Source organism: Heterodontus francisci, chromosome 22 (assembly GCF_036365525.1).
Source record: "Heterodontus francisci isolate sHetFra1 chromosome 22, sHetFra1.hap1, whole genome shotgun sequence".
Taxonomy (NCBI): Eukaryota; Metazoa; Chordata; class Chondrichthyes; order Heterodontiformes; family Heterodontidae; genus Heterodontus; species Heterodontus francisci.
The window spans coordinates 52,125,553-52,150,441 of record NC_090392.1 but is presented as its reverse complement, the minus strand read 5'-3'; the positions used below and the strand labels follow the sequence as shown (position 1 = coordinate 52,150,441).

The 24,889-nt window shown below is 45.1% G+C and overlaps 1 protein-coding gene across 2 annotated transcripts in view; it reads right to left on the bottom strand.

The window, feature by feature from the left end:
- Nucleotides 1-297: 297 nt before the first annotated feature.
- Nucleotides 298-24,889, bottom strand: part of robo4 (roundabout, axon guidance receptor, homolog 4 (Drosophila)) — a 160,462-nt gene continuing 135,870 nt past the window's right edge. Inside the window, exons 16-20 of one of the 2 annotated variants that reach the window (XM_068053837.1) lie at nt 23,934-24,075; nt 19,657-19,884; nt 15,267-15,679; nt 3,654-3,911; nt 298-1,453 (exon numbers count right to left, since the gene is read on the bottom strand). In XM_068053837.1, the coding sequence (XP_067909938.1) occupies nt 1,275-1,453; nt 3,654-3,911; nt 15,267-15,679; nt 19,657-19,884; nt 23,934-24,075 (1,220 nt within the window). In that variant the 3' untranslated portion in view covers nt 298-1,274. The remainder of the gene's footprint in view (nt 1,454-3,653; nt 3,912-15,266; nt 15,680-19,656; nt 19,885-23,933; nt 24,076-24,889) is intronic. The other variant, XM_068053836.1, reaches the window with a different exon arrangement.

The window sequence follows — 24,889 nt, the reverse complement described above, 5'->3', positions numbered from 1 at the left end:
CTGCACTCCCTGCCACCTCCGTCTCTCTGTAAATATTATGGCCAACATGTTTATTTGATGCGGACACTTTTACTGTCCATCAGGTATAGCGGGCAAACCGGGTGAGGAACAATGCCCCTGATATAAACAGTGGAGACTGCACCAGACTCTCAATAATGACATGACAATCAAAGGTATCCTGAACATATGAGCACACAATGCTGTGGCAAGAAACTCCAAACAATTAAATACAGAAAAGTGAATACAATGTTTGTGTTCAATTATTTTTCAGTTATCCTTGACTTGTACAGATATTGCCTGATTTGTTTGCAGCCCCAAGACTTGAAATGGGAATTAATCCTTAATACGATCCATAACTCACGGTAACTGTTGTCGCTACACAATGATCTACACACATCTTTTTTCTTTTTTAAATGTCATTTATCATGAAAATAGTAAGTACAGTTAGATTTACACTCAAAGGGTGAAGTAACTTACTGTCAATAGTCAGTCGTTAGAGAAAAGGACCCCTTAATAATGTTACGTGATGATTCTTTTTAACCAATCTGTGTATGTGCTTTGATCTCATTCCATGTCTGACCAGTAATAGGCAATGGACATTAGTGAGCTGTCATCCAACACCATTGTTTGAACTGATCTTCTTTCATTTACATTTTAGACTTCCTTGGTATATATTGTTGAGTTTTCCATGTCACTCCAGACTGGCTTTCAGAGTCAGTTTTATTTAAATACATCTGTTAGATTAATTAGTAATGAGATAAGTTAAAAGTTGATGTACGCTGGAGGGGTTTCTGTGAAAACGTACTCACACACCTCAAGAATAACAGCCTTGCTTTTAAATTTAATCCCATCTTCCCCTTTCAGGACTCAGGTGCCTGCCTACACACCTACAAGCCAATATCTATGTTCAGTCAGTCCTTCTTCGATGATTGCTAACATCTAGCTGTACACATGTTAACTGTTTTGTTTGCCACCCCAGATTTCAAATAGATTGCAAGTTTAGAAATAGCTTTCTGACCCTTTGTGGTTCAAAACTACCAGGTTTCCTATAAAAGCTACACAGACTACATGCAGAGCCATCCTCTCCATTTTGGCAAGCGCAGCTGTGTCCAGGTAGAACTGAAGATTAGGTACCCATTCAATCCGTTAATAACCACTGGAATGTGTGCATTCTATAACATCCTCCTCTCCCTTCCTCATGGATCTGGCTGCATAACGGCAATAGATTTCTGTATATACAGGGATGGGTCAGGTGTTCCAAGGCGCTCATGTTCTTAGACCTTAACCATGGTGAGACCATTGGTGTCCACTGGAAAGTTCATCAATCCAACTTTCTCCACCTTCCTCCTAACTGCGAAACTCTTGTGTACCGGGGCTCCAACCGTTGCGAAAGACACGTGTACTGCACTGAGGGCAGGGTTCACCTGGATGTCCGATTTAGAGTCGTGCACATCTGTAAAACAGGAGTTAAATTAGATTTAACTCCACTAGTGTATATCTCCATCAATCCCAATTAAAATGCATCCTCCTACAGGAAGTTGCACCACGAGCAGTCCTTTATTTGACCTCAATTTTATCCCTACTTCCCCCAACGATGCTGACTTTAGCTGGATCTTGGTCCCATAGATAGCTGCAGTTTCCCACTATCTTGTCCCAAGATAGTGACTGCAGGCAGGCTGACAGTTAAGTGCATTCTGAAGGAGTGCTCTACTGGCTTTTGGGTGAGACATTAAATGACAGCCACAACTGTGCAAGTTAAATGCTCCAGTGGCTACATTTCAAAAGTATTAAATTGGCCATGACACATTTTAGAATGTTCTGATGTTGTGAAAGGTGCTATATAGATGCAACTTCTTTCTTATTATTGCACTCATGACAAGGGCCTACATAACTCAGAGTGGCTGCATCCATTAGTATTTCCGAAGCAAAAATCAATATCAAATTTGCCATAATCTTTTACCCTCCTCATAACCCATTTAATGTTAGTGACGAGTCTTCTCCAAGTGCAGCATAAATCAATAAAGACTATTTCAGTTGAGTTCTCTGAACCAAAACTTCTATTGCACAATCTGCACTGGGTGATAGAGCCAATGTAACTAAGTTAAACCCAGTTCCACTTATAGTAACCAGTCTACATTGTATTATGACCACATTAAGTCACACTTGTGACTCTCTTTTCCACAGAAGAAAATCAAATGCAATCTCTATGAACTTCCATAGCAATTGTATATGTCTTCCAAAAGAATGTCTTATAGGCAACGCCAACTACCTCAAGAGCCAGCTTAGCAAGCTTAAATATACAAATGTGTCCTGTGTAATGTCATACCAGACTCTTTCTGAGAAGCGTCAAGCTTAGAAAAGCTGAATACTACACATTAGTAGGGCAAAGAGGGGAAGGGAGGAGAAAACTGACAGATCAGAGGTGGAAAGTTACTAGTGCATCACAAGATTATTCATAAACTCAAACTACCTTTAACTATAGGGGCGGCGCAGTGGTTAACACTGCAGCCTCACAGCTCCAGCGACCTGGGTTCAGCTCTGGGTACTGCCTGTGCAGAGTTTGCAAGTTCTCCCTGTGATTGTGTGGGTTTCCACTGGGTGCTCCAGTTTCCTCCCACAGCCAAAGACTTACAGGTTGATAGGTAAATTGGCCATTGTAAATTGCCCCTAGTGTAGGTAGGTGGTAGGAGAATTGAGGGAAGGTAGGGATGTGGTAGGGAGTATGGGATTAATGTAGGATTAGTATAAATGGGTGGTTGATGGTCGGCACAGACTGGGTGGGCCGAAGGGCCTGTTTCAGTGCTGTATCTCTCTATGACTCTATAATTCTTGCTGCTAAGTGAATTATAGGTGGAAATGCCTTTGATCTAAAGTACTCTCCTCCCTACTGATAGTAATTTTCATAGTGAAAGAGCAGCTTGCCTGAGACCATGCTATGTTGGGCCTTCATGTCAGACAGGCCTTGCTTGGGTAGTTCCTAGGAGGGATTGATGTTCCTCACGGTATTGGTGCCAACCAATTATTTTTAATAGTCCTGGATTTGTTTGCTCCCTCCAATTGCAGGTGAATTCCTAAAAATGCATTTAAAACTCTAACAAATATAATCTTAATTGTTGCATACCACTATATCATGATTTACCTCAGCATCTATCCTCTTCTTTTCAACCTTGATGGTGCCCAGCACTTGGTTACTTTTAAATCAAGAGTTTCCATTAAATATATATGTGGTGTGACAATGCTAAACAAGCAGCTTGAGTTAATGTCTACTTCCAGCCCCCTGTCACCTGTGAATGTGAACCCCCAGACAGCGCTAATCTAAGATCCAACAAAGATCCCACCCTTCCTTGTCCTGCTTTATGTTTTACATTAGATTTTGTAAGCAGGGCACAGGGTGGCAGAGTGGTTTGCTATATCATTTGTTCTACTCATATTATACCAGACCCTCATCCCCAATGCTAAGATGGAGCAGTCTACTGGCATGAGGCTTTCTGATTAGTGCAATTGAACTCACCAGTGAGGGTCAGTAAGATCAAAACAGAGTCAAGACTTGATTTACACACTTGACCCTCCCCATGGATGAGAGTCCAGAAGTCTACAGTCTGGGTTCTCTGTCCACACCCATACTAAACTAATGAATTAGACATCGATTGTACCGGTGATGCATTTAGCCTGTTGTCGCTGGTCTGAGAGCTCCCTGAAGGGTCCATTGAGGTCTGTTCCAGTAGCTGTCTTGTCGCTCGCCTTCTGTGTGACTTTGTCTTCTATCTCATCAGCCCAAGACATATTCCAATCCCAAATCTGACCAGGTTCAGATTCTGGACACCCACTCGTAACCTCTGAGCCTTCTGAGGGATTGTGGGATACAACAGCATCAGGGAAAGCAATGGGCAGAAAGGAGGTTGGAGGTAGAGCTGGGATTAGAGAAACAAATGTGTTATAATCATGGCATCAATCTCATTTTATATCATAGAACAACTCAACATGATTTGAAAACTAAAGCAATAAACTAAAGAAGCTACAAATTAAGAGCAGACCAAAAGGTGCAGCAAAAGATTCAAATTTCAGGGACACGCTAAAAATCAGGAGGTTAGGTGGATAGAACCTCAGAAGGCTAATGGTGAAAAATATAAATGGATCAAGGGACAATAAGATTTACTTCTGAAGACAGCAGGAACGATGAATTACATTTATCATTAAGAGGTTGGTTGTCCCTTCTGGCCATCTCGTGTTCCTAAAAATACTAATGCTCTTCACTCATTGTGTGCACGTGTGTGTGAGATATACTGACAATGGGAAGGAGAGAGACAGAGAGGGGAATAGCAGACATACAGAGGGAGAGAGACAGAGAGGGAGGGAAGGAGATGGGGGATGAAGAGGGGAGATAGAGAAAGCGACAGAGAGTATACAAGTTAGTAAACTTATTTGATGTAAAGCTTTTCATAGTTTGCCAGACTACATATGACTAGTGGCACAGTTACCTCCTCATGCACCAATCGAACATATGAACATATGAATTAGCAGCAGGAGTAGGCCACTCGGCCCCTCGAGCCTACTCTGCCATTCAATAAGATCATGGCTGATCTGTTTGTAACCTCAACTCCATATTCCCGCCTACCCTGATAACCTTTCCCCCACCCCCCCACCCCCCCACTCCTGCTTATCAAGAATCTATCTACCTCTGCCTTAAAAATATTCAAAGACTCTGCTTCCACTGCCTTTTCAGAAAGAGAGTTCCAAAGACTCACAACCCTCTTGAGAAAATGTTTCTCCTCATCTCTGTCTTAAATGGGCGACCCCTTATTTTTAAATAGTGACCCCTAGTTCTAGATTCTCCCGCAAGGGGGAATATCCTTTCCACATCCACCCTGTCAAGACCCCTCAGGATCTTATATGTTTCAATCAGGTTGCCTCTTACTCTCCTAAACTCCAGTGGATACAAGCCTAGCCTATGCAACCTTTCCTCATAAGACAGTCCGCCCATTCCAGGTATTAGTCTAGTAATCTCATTGTGTATCACAGCGATAAACACATACAAGTATCTGATAGCATGGATTTCCTCCTCTCCTGCCCTTGTCCTTTTATTTTTGTGCAGCAGGCAGCAGCAACCTTTCTGTAGGCCATTCAAGTGGCCATTCTTCAAATGCGCGCCCAGGTGGTTTCAGCAGTCTAATGTTCCATGAAGGGCATCAGAGCTAAAGTTCAAGCCTGTTCTTACCTGCCACTGTCAGCTAGAACTATTGGATCATGAACCGGAGCGGGAGGGCTGGGCGGAGTGCCGGAGCGGGAGGGCCGGGCGGAGAACCGGAGCGGGAGGGCCGGGCGGAGAACCGGAGCGGGAGGGCCGGGCGGCGAGCTGGAGCTGGAGGGCTGGACAAACTGGTGGAGTGCAAGGGCCGGGCCCAAAGCTGGAATGGGAGGTCTGACTGTTTTTATCACCCAATTCAGGAGCATCAGGGCCAATCGCAGCTTCTAAAATGCCGTCTTGGCTGAAATCAGCCAACAGCAGAAGTCGAGAATCTCGGCCTCTCTGCTCTATGTGGCCTAGTATTACTTAGGGAAGAGCCCATTGGGGAACTAAAGAATCCTCTTTCCAGTCAATGCCATTTTAATTGTAAATTAATTCCTGTAAACTGGACAGAGTAGTTTGAAGCACGCATGACTCCTGTGAGAATTGTATCATCACTTTGTTCAACTATAAAGTTGAACGAGATGGGACAGATTTAGGATCCAGAAGCAGATTAATTAATTGAAGTACTGTCTGCTGCTCGACTACCATTTCTATAGCCCCAGACTCTGGATCAAACCTTAATGTAGGCCATAAACATCGCAGTCTCGAAGACACAAAAAAACTCAATAAACACTGACCCCAATTTAAACGCATTTTACAATTACTCAGTAAATGAGCAGACAAGCAATCCAATAAAACAGGACTTATACGTTTCATTTAGTCCTTCTCGTGCACTGCTTGGAAAACAGGCCTGCTGCAAAGGTCAGGGGAATAGGTGTTTATCATCGTGACATGTGTACCGTACAGTCCATTTACAAGGATCTTCAAAGCAGAATTGACTGGTTCACTCTCAACACTGTAGTGCGTTCGTCCAGGCACTAGAGGGGAATCTGGGAGTATCCCAAGAGAACAAAGACTGTGCTGATCTATATCACATTTAGCAACCAAGGGGTCTTCCTGTCAATAAGTAATCAGGGCTTGAAATTCCACTGAGGTTCCGCTGGTCTCTGGCCACAACACCAGTGGACGACCAGCCCGATCCACTCCTGGGAAACAGTTCAGACGCAGATACTCCAGATCTCTGCCGTTTGAGAGTTTCCAAGGAGAACATGCGGGATGGGGAGCATCACACGCAGAACACGCAAGATAAACTGTGTGACATTAAAAAACCAAGGGGTTTGCAGAGACAGATTAAATATTATTCAGCAGGAGAGCCAATTGCTTATATTGGTAATAAAATTCAAAAATAACATCTATTTTACTGCATGACACTCCATATTGTGAAATGAGTTTGCAGTCTGACATTCTTAATGATCATAAAGGTCACTTCAAACACCTCTCAGCTTTTGACGGGCATGTACAGGAGGATGCCCCGGCTGCAATGTGTACACACAGCAATACCCAGGCTGGGCCTATATCTTGTCCTCACCAGGCCTTAGGGATTCAGGCTGAACATGCAAGGACTCTAAAGCACTTCCAGCCTCACTAGGAGGCTCGGCTACATACTCTCACCTCAGGCGCCAGGAACTCCATCAGATACCCACCAGTGAGTTGTGGATGTGGAAGGATGTGATCTTTGAATATGGAGTGAGAAGCTTTGGTCCAGGTTAAGGAGAACACTTAGGTTGTGCATGAACAGATGGCAAAGCCAGTATTTATTACCATCCCTAAATCCCTAATTGCTCGAGGTGGTGGTGGTGAACTGCCTTCTTGAACAACTGCAGTCTGTGTGGTGAAGGTACTCGCACAGTACTGTTAGGGAGGGAGTTTTAAAAAATACACTGGCATTTATATAGCGTCTTTCATGACCACTGGATGTCCCAAAGCACTTTAGAGTCAATGAAGTACTTTCGAAGTGTATTCACTGTTGTAATGTAGGAACTGCAGCAGTTAATTTGTACACAGCAAGCTATCATAAACTACAATGTGATAATGACCAGATAATCTATTCTTTGTGATATTGATTGAGGAATAATATTGGCCAGGACACCAGGGATAACTCCGCTGCTCTTCTTTGAAATGATACAAACTGAGTGCTCCAGGATTTTGACCCAGTGAGCAGCCTGGGAACAGGATGCAGTTCAGAGAAAGGTGTAGCATTTTAGGTAGGAGCCCATTAAGGTGACCTCAGCTTTCCCAGTGTTCAACTCATCCAGAACATCCAACTGAATGGATAGACTGGTTTCTCATCTGAAGGTGCCAGCTCAGTTCCAATCCTCCATCAGTACTGCACTGGAGTATCATCTTGGGTTAGGAGCTCAAACTTTTGCTATTGGATTGCAGTCACAATTGTCTAATCCAGAAGCGAGCATGCAAGCAACTGAGCCAAGTGAACACACTTTAGCAACCGGAGGAAAACACCCCTGCCTGTCTTTCATCAGAAAGACCTTTGTCCTAATGATATGAGATAGATGGAATTGAGAACACTAGGCAAAAATGTAATATTAATTGGATACTCTGGCTACTTCCCTATGCTCTACAGCTTCTAGAAGCTTCCACAAATGAGGTTACCAGGATTATAGATGGCTGGCTTACATTGTCTGCCTTGACTCAGTGGGATAACACTTCCACTGCTGGGTCACCCCAGAGACTTGAGCACATAATCTAGGCCGACACTTCCGTGCAGTACAGAGGGAATGCTGCACAGTTGGAGGTAGGTGAGACACTAAACTCAGGCCCTCTGATGTAAAACACCTCATCGTATTATTCAAAGAAGAGCAGGGGAGTTCTCCCAAGCGTCCTGGTCAATACTTACCTCTCAGCCAACATCACTAAAACAGATTATCTGCTCACATACCTCATTACTGTTTGTGGGAGCTTGCTGTGCAAAATTGGCTGTCACAGTTCTGGCATTTTTTTTGATTCATTCATGGGATGTAGGCGTCGCTGGCCAGGCCAGCATTTATTGCCCATCCCTAATTGCCCTCGAGAAGGTGGTGGTGGGTTGCCTTCTTGAACCGCTGCCGTCCATGTGAGGTAGGTACACCCACAGTGCTGCTAGGAAGGGAGTTACAGGCTTTTGACCCAGCGACAGTGAAAGAATGGCGATATAGTTCCAAGTTAGGATGGTGTGTGACTTGGAGGGGAACTTGCAGGTGATGGTATTCCCATGCATTTGCTGCCCTTGTCCTTCTAGTTGGTAGAGGTCGCAGGTTTGGAAGGTGCTGTCTAAGGAGCCTTGGTGCGTTACTGCAATGCATCTTGTAGATGGTACACACTGCTGCTACTTGCGTCGGTGGTGGAGGGAGTGAATATTTGTGGATGGGGTGCCAATCAAGTGGACTGCTTTGTCCTGGATGGTGTCGAGCTTCTTGAGTGTTGTTGGAGCTGTATCCATCCAGGCAAGTAGACAGTATTCCATCACACTCCTGACTTGTGCCTTGTAGATGGTGGACAGGCTTTGGGGAGTCAGGAGGTGAGTTACTCCCCGCAGGATTCCTAGCCTCTGACCTGCTCTTGTAGCCACGGGTATTTATATGGCTACTCCAGTTCAGTTTCTGGTCAATGGTAGCCCCAAGGATGTTAATAGTGGGGGATTCAGCAATGGTAATGCCATTGAATGTCAAGGGGAGATGGTTAAATTCTCTCTTGTTGGAGATAGTCATTGCCTGGCATTTTTGTGGTGCAAATGTTACTTGCCACTTATCAGCACAAGCCTGGATATTGTCCAGGTCTTGCTTCATTTCTACACGGACTGCTTCAGTATCTGAGGATTCACGAATGGTGCTGAACATTGTGCAATCATCAGCGAACATCCCCACTTCTGACCTTATGATTGAAGGAAGGTCATTGATAAAGCAGCTGAAGATAGTTGGGCCTAGGACACTACCTTGAGGAACTCCTGCAGTGATGTCCTGGAGCTCAGATGTTCGACCTCCAACAACCACAACCATCTTCCTTTGCGCTAGATATGACTCCAGCCAGCAGAGGGTTTTCCCAGATTCCCATTGACCTTAGTTTTGCTAGGGCTCCTTATTGCCTTACTCAGTCAAATGTTGCCTTGATGTCAAAGGCAGTCACTCTCACCTCACCTCTTGAGTTCCGCTCTTTTGTCCATGTTTGAACCAAGGCTGTAATGAGGTCAGGAGCCGAGTGGCCCTGGCGGAGCCCAAACTGAGCATCACTGAGCAGGTTATTGATAAGCAATTGTCGCTTGGTGACACTGTTGACAACACCTTCCATCACTTTACTGATGATTGAGAGTAGGCTGATGGGCGGTAATTGGCCGGGTTGGACTTGTCCTGCTTTTTGTGTACAGGACATACCTGGGGCAATTTTCCACATTGCAGGGTAGATGCCAGTGTTGTAGCTGTACTGGAACAGCTTGGCTAGGGGCGCGGCAAGTTCTGGAGCACAGGTCTTCAGTACTATTGCCGGAATGTTGTCAGGGCCCATAGCCTTTGCAGTATCCAGTGCCTTCAGTCGATTCTTGATATCACGCGGAGTGAATCGAATTGGCTGAAGTCTGGCATCTGTGATGCTGGGGACTTCAGGAGGAGGCTGAGATGGATCATCAACTCTGCACTTCTGACTGAAGATTGTTGCAAATGCTTCAGCCTTATCTTTTGCACTGATGTGCTGGGCTCCCCCATCATTGAAGATGGGGATATTTGTGGAGCCACCTCCTCCTGTTTGTTGTTTAATTGTCCACCACCATTCATGGCTGGATGTGGCAGGACTGCATTATGACCATGATGACTACACTTCAAAAGTACTTCATTAGCTGTAAAGCGCTTTGCGAAGTTCTGGAGGTAATGAAAGGTGTCATATAAATGCAAGTTCTTTCTCCCTTTCCTGCATAGAAATAATTTTATGGCATAGTCCATAAATAAAGGCAGAGAGATGCTGTGCTAGAGACAAGGATTTTCAATGAAGTTTTCCATCCAAACCTAGTCTCTTTTCCCAGACACTAATGCATTTATGAGGATTTGACGTTTAATGCCTAATCAGACACTGGTTTATTAAATTGCCTCAAAGTAGGATATTAAAACTCACTGGTGATGTATGCTGGTTTGAAGCTTCTTAGCGCTATTTATAGCAACCGAAATCCTTGGATTATTCAGAACGATTGTTGGCAAAAATTAAAATGTGGGTAAGTAAGAATAGCAGCATCAGCAGAATGCCACAGCATCCTATTTCCAACCCAATTGTGAATACACTTTTTATCAGTTAATGTGTAGTTAATGCAAAATAAACTTCCTTCATAAATAATGCTGATTGCACAAATTTTAAAATTATTTTCTCCCCCTGCTTTTTTATCCAGGAAGAATTGCAGACCTACGCTCTGTTACAATGGGTTCTGTCGGCACAGAAAGTGTTTGGCAAAAACTCTCCATTTATTACAAAGATGCAGTGTTGGCGTAGAACACTCTGAAATGTGCCTGTTACCAGAACAAAAAGCACACACTGTTCTTCCCACTTCTGTGCTGCACCTGACCTGGAAGTGCTTGATGGGGCAGTATCGAGGGAGCTTTACTCCGTACCCAACAGGTGTTGTACCTGCCCTGGGCAGTGCAGTAGAATCTGTTCTCTCTATCTAATGCTGTACATGAGCTGGGAGTGTTTAATGGCGAGAGGAGAGTGTGTATGTCAAACGTACAGCCCAGGATCTGAATTCGACATCTGGAACAGTTTCAGATTGGAATTTCTTGTGTAAAATCCTGACAGCTGATCAGCCCCTCGCTGTATTGGCCATGCAGCCACAGCAAACTCTGGGTAATAATCCATTATTCCCCGAGCCTCCGCTGACAGTTGATTTATTTTTGTGAAATGTTCTTTTATTGACAGTGCAATTAACCAATGAGAAGCTGCTGATGATACTGTGTTAGCCTGGAGTAAGCAACAGATGGATCATTCCGCCCAATCACCATTAAGGGAGGTGGTTCCTGAGTACAACAGGCTGCAGGATGCCAGGCAACGGGCGAGTTGGTCAAGGTGGTACAATGAGCCTGTCACTGAGGGGGGTGCTCTGTGCTGCCTGGGGTTTTAGCACTGGAGCAGTCAATAAAGGACCTTCACAGAGTGCTGTTGCTAAGGGAAATCCTGCAGTACCAGCAGTGGATTGCTGGTTTCCCAGAGGTTGCTTTCCCAACTTTTGCCAAATTAACGGCTGTACCCCTCCGATTGTGAAGGACAGCTGGGAAGGATGGGGAGTGCAGCAAATCGGGAAGGTGTTTATCAATCCAGAGGTAACATACAGTAGTGTCCCCTGGGGGTCGGTGGTGTCGCCTAGAGGTCAGAATTAGGGGTCCCACAGATTAGTCAAGCAACAGCCTGACATAGTCATACTTAGAGAATCATACTTTGCAGACAAGGTCCCAGATACTGCCATCACCATCCCCGGGCATGTCCTGTCCCACCAGCAGGATAGACCCAGCAGAGGTGGCAGAACAGTGGTATACAGTCGGGAGGGAGTTGCCCTGGGAGTCCTCAACAGCGATTCTGGACCCCATGAAGTCTCATGGCATCAGGTCAAACATGGGCAAGGAAACTTCTTGCTGATTACCACCTACCGCCCTCCTTCAGCTGATGAGTCAGTACTCCTCCATGTTAAACACCACTTGGAGGAAGCACTGAGGGTGGCAAGGGCGCAGAATGTACTCTGGGTGGGGGACTTCGATGTCCATCACCAAGAGTGGCGCGGTGGCACCACTGTTGACTAAGCTGGCCAAGTCCTAAAGGACATAGCTGCTGGACTGGGTCTGCAACAGGTGGTGAGGGAACCAACAAGAGGGAAAAACATACTTGACCTCGGCCTCACCAATCTGCCTGGCGCAGATGCATCTGTCCATGACAGTATTGGTAGGAGTGACCACTGCACAGTCCTTGTGGAGAGAAAGTCCCGCCTTCACATTGAGGATACCCTCCATAGTGTTGTGTGGCACTATCACCGTGCTAAATGGGATAGATTTCGAACAGATCAAGCAATGCAAAACTGGGCATCCATGAGGCGCTGTGGGCCATCAGCAGCAGCAGAATTGTACTCAACCACAATCTGAAACCTCATGGCCCAGCGTATCCCCCACTCTACCATCACCATTAAGCCAGGAGACCAACCCTGGTTCAATTAAGAGTGCAGGAGGGCATGCCAGGAGCAGCACCAGGCATACCTCAAAATGAGGTGTCAACCTGGGGAAGCTATAACACAGGACTTCTTGCATGCCAAACTGTGTAAGCAGCATGCGATAGAGCTAAGCGATCCCATAACCAATGGATCAGATCTAAGCTCTGCAGTCCTGCCACAACCAGCCATGAACGGTGGTGGACAATTAAACAACTAACTGGAAGAGCTGGCTCCACAAATATCCGCATTCTCAATGATGGGGGAGCCCAGCACATCAGTGCAAAAGATAAGGCTGAAGCATTTGCAACAATCTTCAGTCAGAAGTGCAGAGTTGATGATCCATCTCAGCCTCCTCCTGAAGTCCCCAGCATCACAGATGCCAGACTTCAGCCAATTCGATTCACTCCGCGTGATATCAAGAATTGACTGAAGGCACTGGATACTGCAAAGGCTATGGGCCCTGACAACATTCTGGCAATAGTACTGAAGACCTGGGCTCCAGAAATTGCCGCGCCCCTAGCCAAGCTGTTCCAGTACAGCTACAACACTGGCATCTACCCTGCAATGTGGAAAATTGCCCAGGTATGTCCTGTACACAAAAACAGGACAAATCCAACCCGACCAATTACTGCCCCATCAGTCTACTCTCAATCATCAGTAAAGTGATGGAAGGTGTCATCAACAGTGCCATCAAGCGGCACTTGCTTATCAATAACCTGCTCAGTGACGCTCAGTTTGGTTCCACCAGGGCAACTCAGCACCTGACCTCATTACAGCGTTGGTTCAAACATGGACAAAAGAGGTGAGGTGAGAGTGACTGCCCTTGACATCAAGGCAGCATTTGACTGAGTATGGCATCAAGAAATCCTAGCAAAACTGGAGTCAATGGGAATCGGGGAGAAAACTCTCCGCTGGTTGGAGTCGTACCTAGCACAAAGGAAGATGGTTGTGGTTGTTGGAGGTCAATCATCTGAGCTCCAGGACATCACTGCAGGAGTTCCTCAAGGTAGTGTCCTAGGCCCAACCATCTTCAGCTGCTTCATCAATGACCTTCCTTCAATCATAAGATCAGAAGTGGGGATGTTCGCTGATGATTGCACAATGTTCAGCACCATTCGTGAATCCTCAGATACTGAAGCAGTCCGTGTAGAAATGCAGCAAGAACTGGCCAACATCCAAGCTTGGGCTGATAAGTGGCAAGTAACATTCGTGCCACAAAAATGCCAGGCAATAACTATCTCCAACAAGAGAGAATTTAACCATCTCCCCTTGACATTCAATGGCATCACCATCGCTGAATCCCCCACTATCAACATCCTAGGGGCTACCATTGACCAGAAACTGAACTGGAGTAGCCATATAAATACTGTGGTTACAAAAGCAGGTCAGAGGCTAGGAATCCTGCAGGGAGTAACTCACCTCCTGACTCCCCAAAATCTGGCCACCATCTACAAGGCAGCCCACTTGATTGGCACCCCTTGAGAGTGTGATGGAATACTCTCCACTTGCCTGGATGGGTGCAGCTCTAACAACACTCAAGAAGCTCGACACCATCCAGGACAAAGCAGCCCACTTGATTGGCACCCCATCCACCACATTCAACATTCACTCCCTCTAACACCAACGCACAGTGGCAGAAGTGTGTACCATCTACAAGATGCACTGCAGCAACGCACCAAGGCTCCTTAGATAGCACCTTCCAAACCCGCGACCTCTATCAACTAGAAGGACAAGGGCAGCAAATGCATGGGAACACCACCACCTGCAAGTTCTCCTCCAAGTCACACACCATTCTGACTTGGAACTATATCGCTATTCCTTTACTGTCGCTGGGTCAAAATCCTGGAACTCCCTTCCTAACAGCACTGCGGGTATACCTACCTCACATGGACTGCAGCAGTTCAGAAGGCAGCTCACCACCACCTTCACAAGGGCAATTAGGGACGGGCAATAAATGCTGGCCTGGCCAGCGATGCCCACATCCCATGAATGAATAAACAAACCAAATTAGGGCTATCGCTCTTTTTGATGCACCTTTCCCTTCCAAAAGGGAATTGGTCTTTGAAAAGGAAAATATTTGCACGGCTTTGCATAAAGAACAGGGGGAGTGGGACTAATTGTATAGCTCTTTCAAAGAGTTGGCACAGACACAATGGGCCGAATAGCCTCTTTCTACGCTGTACAAATCTGCAGCAGGAATTTACACAACCATTTTGCATATTCATCCATTTTTCTGGGGAGGTGTTAACCTAAGTGGACTGCAGTAAGATTAGTGATATGGGGCACCTCAACTTTCAAAAGGCTTTTTAGCAAAGTTCCACATGAAAGGCTGTCCATTAAACTCACAGCTAAGAGATTCAGGGTAAACCATAGCAATTGATGGAGGAACTGGTTGAAGGGCAGGAAACAATGAGTACTATTTAAAGGAAGTCCTTTAAAGCAGAGGGGAGTAACAAGTGGGATACACTGGGTCTCAATTCCAGGACCACTGCTGATTCTACTGAAAGGGCAGTCACAGCCAGAGCAACAGAGTTAAGATAATTGGCAAAAGAACCAGAGGGGAGACGAGGAGAATTTTTTTCTAAAAACACAATGATTTGTTTTGATCTGGAATTCACTGTCTGTAAGGGCGGTGAAAGGTAGATTCACTAGTAACCTTCAAGAAGTGAATTAGATTATATAATCAAAAAGGATAAATTTGTAGGGCTATTTTGTAGCTCTTTCAAAGAGCCAGCATAGGCACAAGAGGCTGAATAGTCTTTCACTGGGCTGTATTATTCTAAATCCTGGAATGGGTCTTGAACCCAGAGCCTTCTGAGAGAGAAGTGGAATAACTACCCACTGCACCACAGCTGACACTGAGCAGTTGGTGCCAGTTCCATTTGACTCCACTACTGGCTGAGCCATGAGTCTAAGATGAAACCAGCGTTCTTATCCCATTCCCTAGGTCTGTTCTATCGCTGTGTTGAGATTTACCTGTGTAAGGACTCTCCATCTCTACTTGTGTTAGACCAAAACAGAAACTGTCAACTGCCACAGCGAGGGCCTGGGCGAAGTTTGCATCCATGAGGAAGGAGCCATCGGAGGAGCTGACCATGCTGCAGCGGGCACTGGTGAAATTGTCCTCGGAGACCGAGCCCCAGCCATTGGCCAACGATCCGGCGAGGCTGCTCTCACATTCACTGAGGCTGGAGGTCGGAGTGTGGCAGAGTCTGTGGAAGAACCTGTGCGAGTTCACGCGGGCCACCTCCACATCCAGGTCATCATCCTCATCATCATAGTCTGCAGCATCCGTTTCCAGGTCAGAGGGCAGCGGCCCGCAGATGTACCCATACGTGTGGGGAGGCGAGAAAGGTCTTTGAAAAGAGGACAAGCTGCCTGTAAAGTGCCTGTAAAGAAAAAAAATAATTCCCATCACAAGGAGCTTCCTTTACAAACAACACTAACTTGCATTTATATACCGCCTTTAACATATTAAAATGTTCCAAGATGCCTCGCAGCACAGATAGAGGACAGAATGTGGCACCAAACCACATAAGAATAGTTGAGCAAAAACTTGGTCACAGGGAGTTTTAAGAAGTGTCTTGAAGGAAGAGAGAGATGGAGAGGCAGAGAGGTTTAGGCAGGGAATTCCTGATCTTAGGGCCGAGACAGCTGAAGGCATGGCCACCAAGGTTGGGTGAAGGGAATCGGCGGGAATGCAAGAAGCCAGAATTGGAGGAGATTGGAGATCTAGAGGGTTATAGGATAGGAGGAGGTTACAGAAATAGGGAAGGGTGAAGCCATGGAGGGAGCTGAACACAGGCTAAGAATTTTAAAATTGAGACGGTTCCAAACCAGAACCCAATGTGGGTCAGCAAGCTCAGGGGTGATGGGTGAGCAGGACTTGGTATGAGTTAGGACACAAGCAGCAGAGTTTTGATTGAGCTGAAGTTTAGGGAAGATGGGAGACCATCCAGTAGAGCATTGCAATAATTGTACCTGAAGGTAATGAAGGCATAGACAAGAGCTGATGAGCTGAAGCGGGGCAGAGACAAGTGAGGTGAAAGTAGGCAGTCTTTAGCAAAGGAGTCTCAGGAATTCCTCACACCTCAAGTTGTCGCCTTTCTTCTCCTGCGCGTACTGGAATATGGCTTTGCGATGCCAGCTGCTCTCCAGTGTTTCACTCCAAGCGCCATTATTAAGGTGCAAGTCTTAACACTGGAGCATCGACAAGCTCCTCGAATACAAGGGGCGCATTGCAGCATATCCCCTTCCAAAGTCCACATACAAACATTTTCTAGCAGGACTAACTGAAGAGTGGAGACCAAACTAGTTTCTCTCCTCCCTAGCCCTGGGGGCCCTATACCAAATTAGCATAGGAACATGAGTAGGACATTCGGCCCCTTGAGCCTGTTCCTTCATTCAATTAGATCATGACATCAACACCACAATCTGAAAGAAAAAAAACTTGCCATTTATATCGCACTTTTCACATCTTCAGGATGTTCCAAAGCCAATGAAGTACCTTTGAAGTGTAATTGCTATTGTACTATAGGAAACGCAGCAGCCAATTTGTGCTCAGCAAGGTCCCACAAATAGCTGTGAGGTAATGACCAGATAATCTTTTTTAGTTATATTGGTTGAAGGATAAATATTGGTCAGGGCATCGGGGAGAACTTCCCTGCTCTTGTCCAACCTAGGGCCATGGGATGGTCTGCATATTCCTGAGAAAGTAAACAGGACCTCAGTTTAATGCCTCATCTGAAAACCTGCACCTCTGACAGTGCAGCACTCCCTCAATAACTGTACTCAGCTGTCTGAACACTGTCCAGGAATCAAACCTGGTACCTTCCTAGTCTGTATGGCTCAATGCAACACCTGGCAGTGCTTTTACCAACCGAGTTATATGTACAACTCTGAAAATTTAAATTAAAATATTAAACATACAAGTTATTTGCGGTGACATACCAAAGGCACACTGAAATAGCCTGTTTGTTGGATTGCCTAATTCCAAAATAGCTCCCTTAGGAAAAAGCGGCTTAAGAAAATATTATCCTCCTCCAAAAACAACTGCACTCAGATTATGGAGGGCTGTCTGTGTTAATTGTATATTAATTGTGTTTAATTGTATACAGGTGGTGGGCACTAATTATGCATTTACTTGAGCCCCTATAAATAGACACAGACTAAAACTGTGGTTTTTGGGTTAGGCGATGTATGATTGCAATGTGTAACTCTGTAAATATATATAAAAGTGTGTAAAGATTGGCTCCAGTTCTATCCTTCAGCAACTTCCCATCAATTTCTGTGATTGACAGTGTACCCGTCAAAAACAATCCCTCTATCTCTCCATTCATTTTACTCCCTCCATGCCCTCCCACCCTTCGATTTGTTCCATCGGTGCTTAAAGGTCTTTGTTGTTAAGCATATTATTCAGTCTGTGCCCGTTTGTCCCATTTAAGTAACTTGCTTCTGAAAAAAAATCACCTAAAATCTACAGATCTCCTTTTTGTAACAAAGAATTCAGGTCTGCCGCAGAATTTCAAATAATGGCAACAATTGCTACAATTTTGAATTTCTGATTTGATCTCTTAAGTTTCATCCTCAGGCACTGGATCATTATGGGAGCAGAGCATTGGTATAGTCCACATACATGTAGAGTGAGTGAGCTTAGTGAATCAGAGGATTCAAATGTTCTGTGCTCCAGGAATAATGGCAAATGAGCTGTTTCCCTACAGTGGTGCCCTGGTCCAATGAGTACCTTAGAGGCAGAACGTTGTGGGTTCAAGTCCCACTGTCAGCAATTCGGGGACATCATGTAGGTTGACACTCCATTCGTTGGAAGGTACTGTTTTTTTGAATGAGGCATTAAACCTATCTGTCCTCTCAGGTGGACATAAAAAATCCCACAGCACTATTTGAAAAAGAGCAGAGGAGTCCTTCCAGGTGTCCTGGCCAATATTTATCCCTCAACCAACATCATTAAACAGATGACTTGGTCATTAACACATTGCTGTTTGTGCGAGACTGCTGAGAGCAAATTAACGACTGTATTTCCCTACATTACAACAGTGAGTACACTTCAAAAAGTATTTATTGTTTGTCAATTTCTTTGGGGCAACCTGGGAAGGTATTGCGAAAGGCGCTACTTAATTACATTTTGTTGGAGGATGAGAAATGTTAATGCGCTGATTTAACTGTAAATGCAAAGGCAAGCTAATTTCAGCAACCCAAGTGAAGTAATCGTCACATTGTTAGTGACATTACATAGAATATACCTCAAATTGGAGTTGAGTCAGATGATCAGCCACGATCGTATTGAATGGCGGATCAGGCTCAAGGGGCCATATGATCTACTCCCGCTCTTATTTCTTATGTTCTTATACAGCACAGAAACAGGTCACTCAGTCCAACTGGTCTATGCCGCTGTTTCTTCTCCATACAAGCCTCCTCTTGCCCTACTTCATTTGAATCCATCAGTATATCCTTGCATTCCTTCCTCCTTGATGTGTTCATCTAACTTCCCCTTAAATGCATCAATGCCATTCGCCTCAATTATTCCTAGTGGCAGCAAGTTCCACATTAGAGTCATAGGGTAAAAGCCTGCTACCGGACCCAAACCCGACGACGTGTGTCGGGTTCAGGTCGGGTCGGGTCACTCTTCCAGGTCCAGTTTTCGAGCTCGGGTCGGGTAGGGCCGGGTCCAGGTCGGGCTGGACACACACAGTAAGAAGCGTTAAAAGTAAAAAACCTACCTGAGCTGCGAGTCCGGAACGTCAAAGAGGGAAACTCTGAGTCTGTGCAGTGAGCAAGTGAGCATCTCTATGACGTCATCACGCTTATGCTACAACGTCCTGAAGACTGGGAGTCGCAAGGCAGGTAAAGGGAACATTCTGGTGGTCGGGACGGGCGCGGGAAAAAAGTGGAGGGACTCAGGCCGGGTCTGGTTCGGGTCCGATGTGGATCTGTCAGGTTCGGGTCAGATTTTTTTCCCCTGAGCTGAGCAAGCCTTTTATCATAGGGTCATTACAACACAGGAGGTCATTCAGCCCATCAAGTCCGTGTCGGCTTTCTATAGAGCAACCCAGTCAGTCCCATTCCCCTTTTCGTTCCCTACCTTTATTTCCCTCAAGTGCCTATCCAATTTCCTTTTCTTACCACTCTTTGGGTTCATCTTAAGTTCCCTACTGGATTTTATTGGTGACCGCCTTATATTCATTGGCCTACCGCACAAGTGGAAACATCTTATCTACATCTACCCTATCAAAGCCCTTCATAATTTTTAAGACCTGTGTTCAGTCACCTCTCAGGCTTATCTTTGCTAGACATGTTTAGTGGAAAGTAACAGAGAATTTAGGAAACTCATGAAGACTCCTCCTCAAACCTTAGGTTACCCTCGTCAGTCAGCTCCAGGTGCTGAGCTATTTGCTCTGGCCGGAGGCCATCTTCAGTGTCATCGTTTGCTGACAGTGAGAGGGTGGCAGTGGACAGTCGGCTGTAGCATGTGGTCTGATAAGACATCTCGTCATCTCCCGGAGGAGAGCAGCTTTCCACCCTTGTTGTTCCTGGTGAGACTGTGCTTGATTCTGAAAGCTTTGTAGATTTGTTTGGCCTGAAAAAAAACACAAATACCAGTGAGCCATTTCTTTCAATCTTGCCCTTCCTGAAGAGCCTCCTGCTGAGGAATGGGTGCCTGTAGCCCTCATAGGAAGACAGGAACAGCAGTAAGGCTTCCTAAACCTCTCCGCCTCTAGCTCTCTCTCCTTTAAGAATCTTATTAAAACCTAACTAACTGAGCAAGTTTTTGGCCAACTGTCCTAATATCTCCTTATATGGCTTGGTGTCAAACTTTGTTTAATAACGTTCCTGTGATGTACCTTGAGACATTTTAATACATTAAGACAGTATATAAATACAAGCTGTTGTTATTCAGTCCCTCAATCCTCTTCTCTTGTTCAGATAGGTCATCGCTGATCTGTACCTCATTTACCTGCCTTTCTTTCAAAGCAATTGATAGCCTTATCTAACAAACAATTATTGATCTCAGTCTTGAAAATTCAATTGACCCCAGCTTCCACAGTCTTTTGGAGACAGTGGAGTGCTAATGGAGGGGTGGGTGGGGTGTCGTTCCAGATTTCCACTACCCTTTGTGTGAAAATGTGCTGCCTGATTCTGGATGCCCCACCAGAGGAAAGCTATCCTGTTTCTTGCCTGATTTCCATCCACATATAAATCAAGGTGGCGAGTGTCAGCAGAATATTTGAATGGTGAGCACACACACAGAAGCCAAGTCCATTGCTATTCTCACCAGGGATTGGCACCAACATGTTGTACTACTGACATTTGACAAAATTATTGGACTCAGCCATGGACATAGGGGCAATTAATCGTATATAAAGTTTATAGCCAACCTAATGCCAACAAAACATAGTCTAATTCTGGGGAATGAAGCCGAACAGGTGGTTGTTGTGTTGGTGGGGGAGCATTTTGGTGATAGCGACCACAACATGGTACAATTTAAGCTTTTTATGGAGAAAGAAATAGACAAGTGGCGAAAAAAGGTTTTGGATTGGGGGAGAGCGAATTTTAGTAAAATAAGGCAGGATCTGGCCAAGGTAGACTGGAAAGAGTTACTTGTCGGGAAACCTACAGAAGAGCAGTGGGAGGCATTCAAAAAGGAAATGGGGAGGGTACAGGCCCAACATGTTCCCTCTAGGGTAATATGTAGGAGCAACAAGCCCAGAGAACCATGGATGACAGAAACATTCAGGGTACGATGAGTAAGAAAAGAGAGGCTTTTAGCAAATACAAAGAGAGCAAATCAATGGAAGCATTAGTGGAGTACAGAAAGTGTAGGATGGAGCTTAAGAAAGCAATTAGGAGAGCAAAGAGGGGACATGAGAAATCTCTGGCTGGTAAAAGTAGGGAAAATCCCAAGATATTCTATATCAATGGGAAGAGGATAACCAGGGAAAGAGTAGGACCATTAGGGACCAAGGGGGAAATCTGTGGGTGGAGCCAGAGGACATTGGTAGGGTGTTGAATGAATACTTCACATCTGTTTTCACCCAAGAGAATGAGGAAGTAGATATGGAACTCAGAGACTGTGAGGTTCTTGAGCAAATTGTCATAGGGAGTGACAAGGTATTGGAGGTTTTGGCAGGCTTAAAAGTGGACAAATCTCCACGTCTGGATGATTTGTGTCCCAGTATGCTGTGGGAGGCGAGGGTGGAGATTGCAGGGGCTCCGACCCAAATTTTTCATTCCTCTCTACCCACCGGGGAGGTGCCAGAGGACTGGAGAACAACTAATGTGGTCCCACTATTTAAGAAAGGTTGTAGAGATAAGCCAGGGAACTATAGACCAGTGAGTCTCACGTCAGTGGTAGGGAAACTATTGGAGAAAATTCTGAAGGAGAGAACCTATCTCCACTCGGAGAGGCAAAATTTGATTAGGAATAGTTAGCATGGCTTTGTCAGAGGGAGGTCATGCGTAACAAATTTGATTGAATTTTTTGAGCATGTGACCAGGTGTGTAGATGAGGGTAGTGCAGTTGATGTAGTTTACATGGATTTCAGCAAAGCCTTGGACAAAGTCCCACATGGGAGACTTATCAAGAAAGCAAATGCACATGGGATACAGGGTAACTTGATAAGGTGGATTCAAAATTGGCTTAGCTGTAGGAGACAGAGAGTGATGACAGACGGCTGTTTTAGTGACTGGAAGCCAGTGTCCGGTGGCGTACCACAGGGATCTGTGCTGGGTCCCCTATTGTTTGTCATTTATATAAATGACATGGATGACTATGTGGGGGGTAGGATCAGTAAGTTCGTGGATGACACAAAGATTGGCCGAGTGGTTAACAATGAGGTTGAGTGTCTTGGGTTACAGGAAGATATAGACGGGATGTCAAATGGGCAGAAAAGTGGCAGATGGAATTTAACCCTGAAAAGTGTGAGGTGATACACTTTGGAAGGAGTAATGTGACATGGAAGTATTCAATGAATGGACTGACACTGGGAAGTTCCGAGGAACAAAGGGACCTTGGCGTGTTTGTCCATAGATCTCTGAAGGCAGAAGGGCAGGTTAATAGGGTGGTGAAAAAGGCATATGGGACACTTGCCTTTATCAATCGAGGCATAGATTACAAAAGAAGGGAGATCATGTTGGAGTTGTATAGAACTTTGGTAAGGCCACAGCTGGAGTACTGTGTGCAATTCTGGTCGCCACATTATAGGAAGGATGTGATTGCACTGGAGGGTGTGCAGAGGCGATTCACCAGGATGTTGCCTGGGATGGAACATTTAAGCTATGAAGAGAGGTTGGATAGACTTGGGTTGTTTTCGCTGGAGCAGAGAAGACTGAGGGGTGACCTGATCGAGGTGTACAAGATTATGAGGGGCATGGACAGGGTGGATAAGGAGCAGCTGTTCCCCTTAGTTGAAGGGTCAGTTACTAGGGGACACATGTTTAAGGTGAGGTGCAGGAGGTTTAAGGGGGATTTGAGGAAGAACTTTTTTACCCAGAGGGTGGTGACAGTCTGGAATGCACTGCCTGGGAGGGTGGTAGGGACGGGTTGCCTCACATCCTTTAAAAAGTACCTGGATGAGCACTTGGCACGTCATAGCATTCAAGGCTATGGGCCAAGTGCTGGCAAATGGGATTAGGTAGACAGGTCAGGTGTCTTTAATGCATTGGTGCAGACTCTGGGCCGAAGGGCCTCTTCTGCACTGTATTATTCTGTGATTCTGTGAATTTAAAACACATTTCACCCTATAAACAAAAGTAGCTAAGCATACAAACATCAATGGGGAGCAGCACAACTGTATTAGCTAGCTAGCAAATCAGTACGCAATATCAATGCAAATAATATTGTTGACAGAATAAAGCTAGCTACACCATGTGCTAACGCTGCATTAGCATGGAGTCAGCTAGCTAAACCATTACACAATATAAACCAGGAATGAGAAGTAACTTTATGTCATTCAACCAGTAAAATAGCAAATAACTTAGCACACTGGAAAAAGCGATTAGCCAGCTAATAACCATAAATTTAATTCATTTTAATTTTTAAAAAAAGAAATATTCTCTTTCCCAAGCTGGGTTGAACAACTTTTTTTTAAGAATTTGACGGCATGCTTTTTTTCACGGTAAGAAAAAAAAATGTGAAAATCGTGAACGTAGCTAACGCTTTGTCCGATTGGATAACAAAACTTCTTTGGTTCAGTATCAAGATTCCACAGTAACTATGGTTACTGTAGAATCTTAGCATCATTGTCAGTTTTCGGGGAGCAACAGAAGCCAAATCTGGCTGATCTGCATCGCAATTGCTTGTAAGTTGTACATCTTTTGAATAAATTACCATGGATCTCGAAATTTTTACCATGGACCCTGGTGTTAGTGTACGGACATGTTGCCGAACCTTGATTCTCATCCAATACTTACACACCTAAAACCTCCAGTAATGGTCAATGGATAGGCATCAGAAGTGAGAGCCCAGGCTGATCTATCCCCTATCTAGCTCAGGCATGTTGGAGCAAATTATAGTACCATCACTACCCTTTCCCCTTTAACCTCTAATGGTGACAGAGCGGAGATGCCAGTGTTTCCTGAGAAGTATCTATCCTCCCCCATTATTCTTTAATATCGAACAGACCTTACCTTTTCTCTGTGCCCTGGACTTGCCCAGGTTCCTCTACAGGGAGAGGTGGAGGAGGTGGGAGAGCATCCACCAGTCTAAGTCCGAAACTGTGATGTTGGATCTTTGGAGAACAGAAAGTCTTCATCACCTTCTTCCCATCACCTGCCCATGAGACATCGAGGTTAGAAACACAGGGCAGGAGCAATGGCATTTCAAGATCAATCCAAGCATAACTTTTCAGCTTGTTCCTCCCATTGTAATGTACAGGCCCAGTTGACATAATGTCACTTCCTTGGTGATGTTCCTACCTGCCGTGTAGGATGACAACACAACTTTACAACGTTAATGCCAGGCTAAATACTGAAGAGCATTTTCAAATCACACAAAGCTGAGACAAAAACTGTGTAGTATAAATACACTATACTATCCTGGAGTAAAAGGCAAAAATAATGACACCTTCAAAAGAAACAAATAATCTCCATTCACATTTCTAAGCTGTGAAATTCTCTCCCTACACCTCTCTACATTGCTTTCCTTCTTTAAGACACTCCTTAAAAGGTACATCTTTGACCAAGCTTCTAGTCATATGACCTAATATCTCCTTATGCGGCTTGGTGTCATATTTTGTTTTATAATGCTCCTGTAAAGCGCCTTGGGATATTTTATTACATTAAAATGTGCGATATAAATATAAGTTATTGTTATTATATAGTGACTTCCATGACCTCAGGACATTGGCTATCTGTGGAGTCCACATCTCACAACCTCAGGATGTCCCAAAGCACTTTTGAGTCAATGACTTTTTAAAGTGTAGTCGCTGTTATAAAGGTAGGAAACATGGCAGCCAATGGGCTGAATTTGGAGGCGGGGGGGGGGGGGGGGGTCCACAGAATTCCGACGGGAGGCAGGGGCGGAGCCCGTTGCCTTCCCGGCACACCAGAATTTAGTCGGTGGCGGGATAGGCCAACAACAGTCT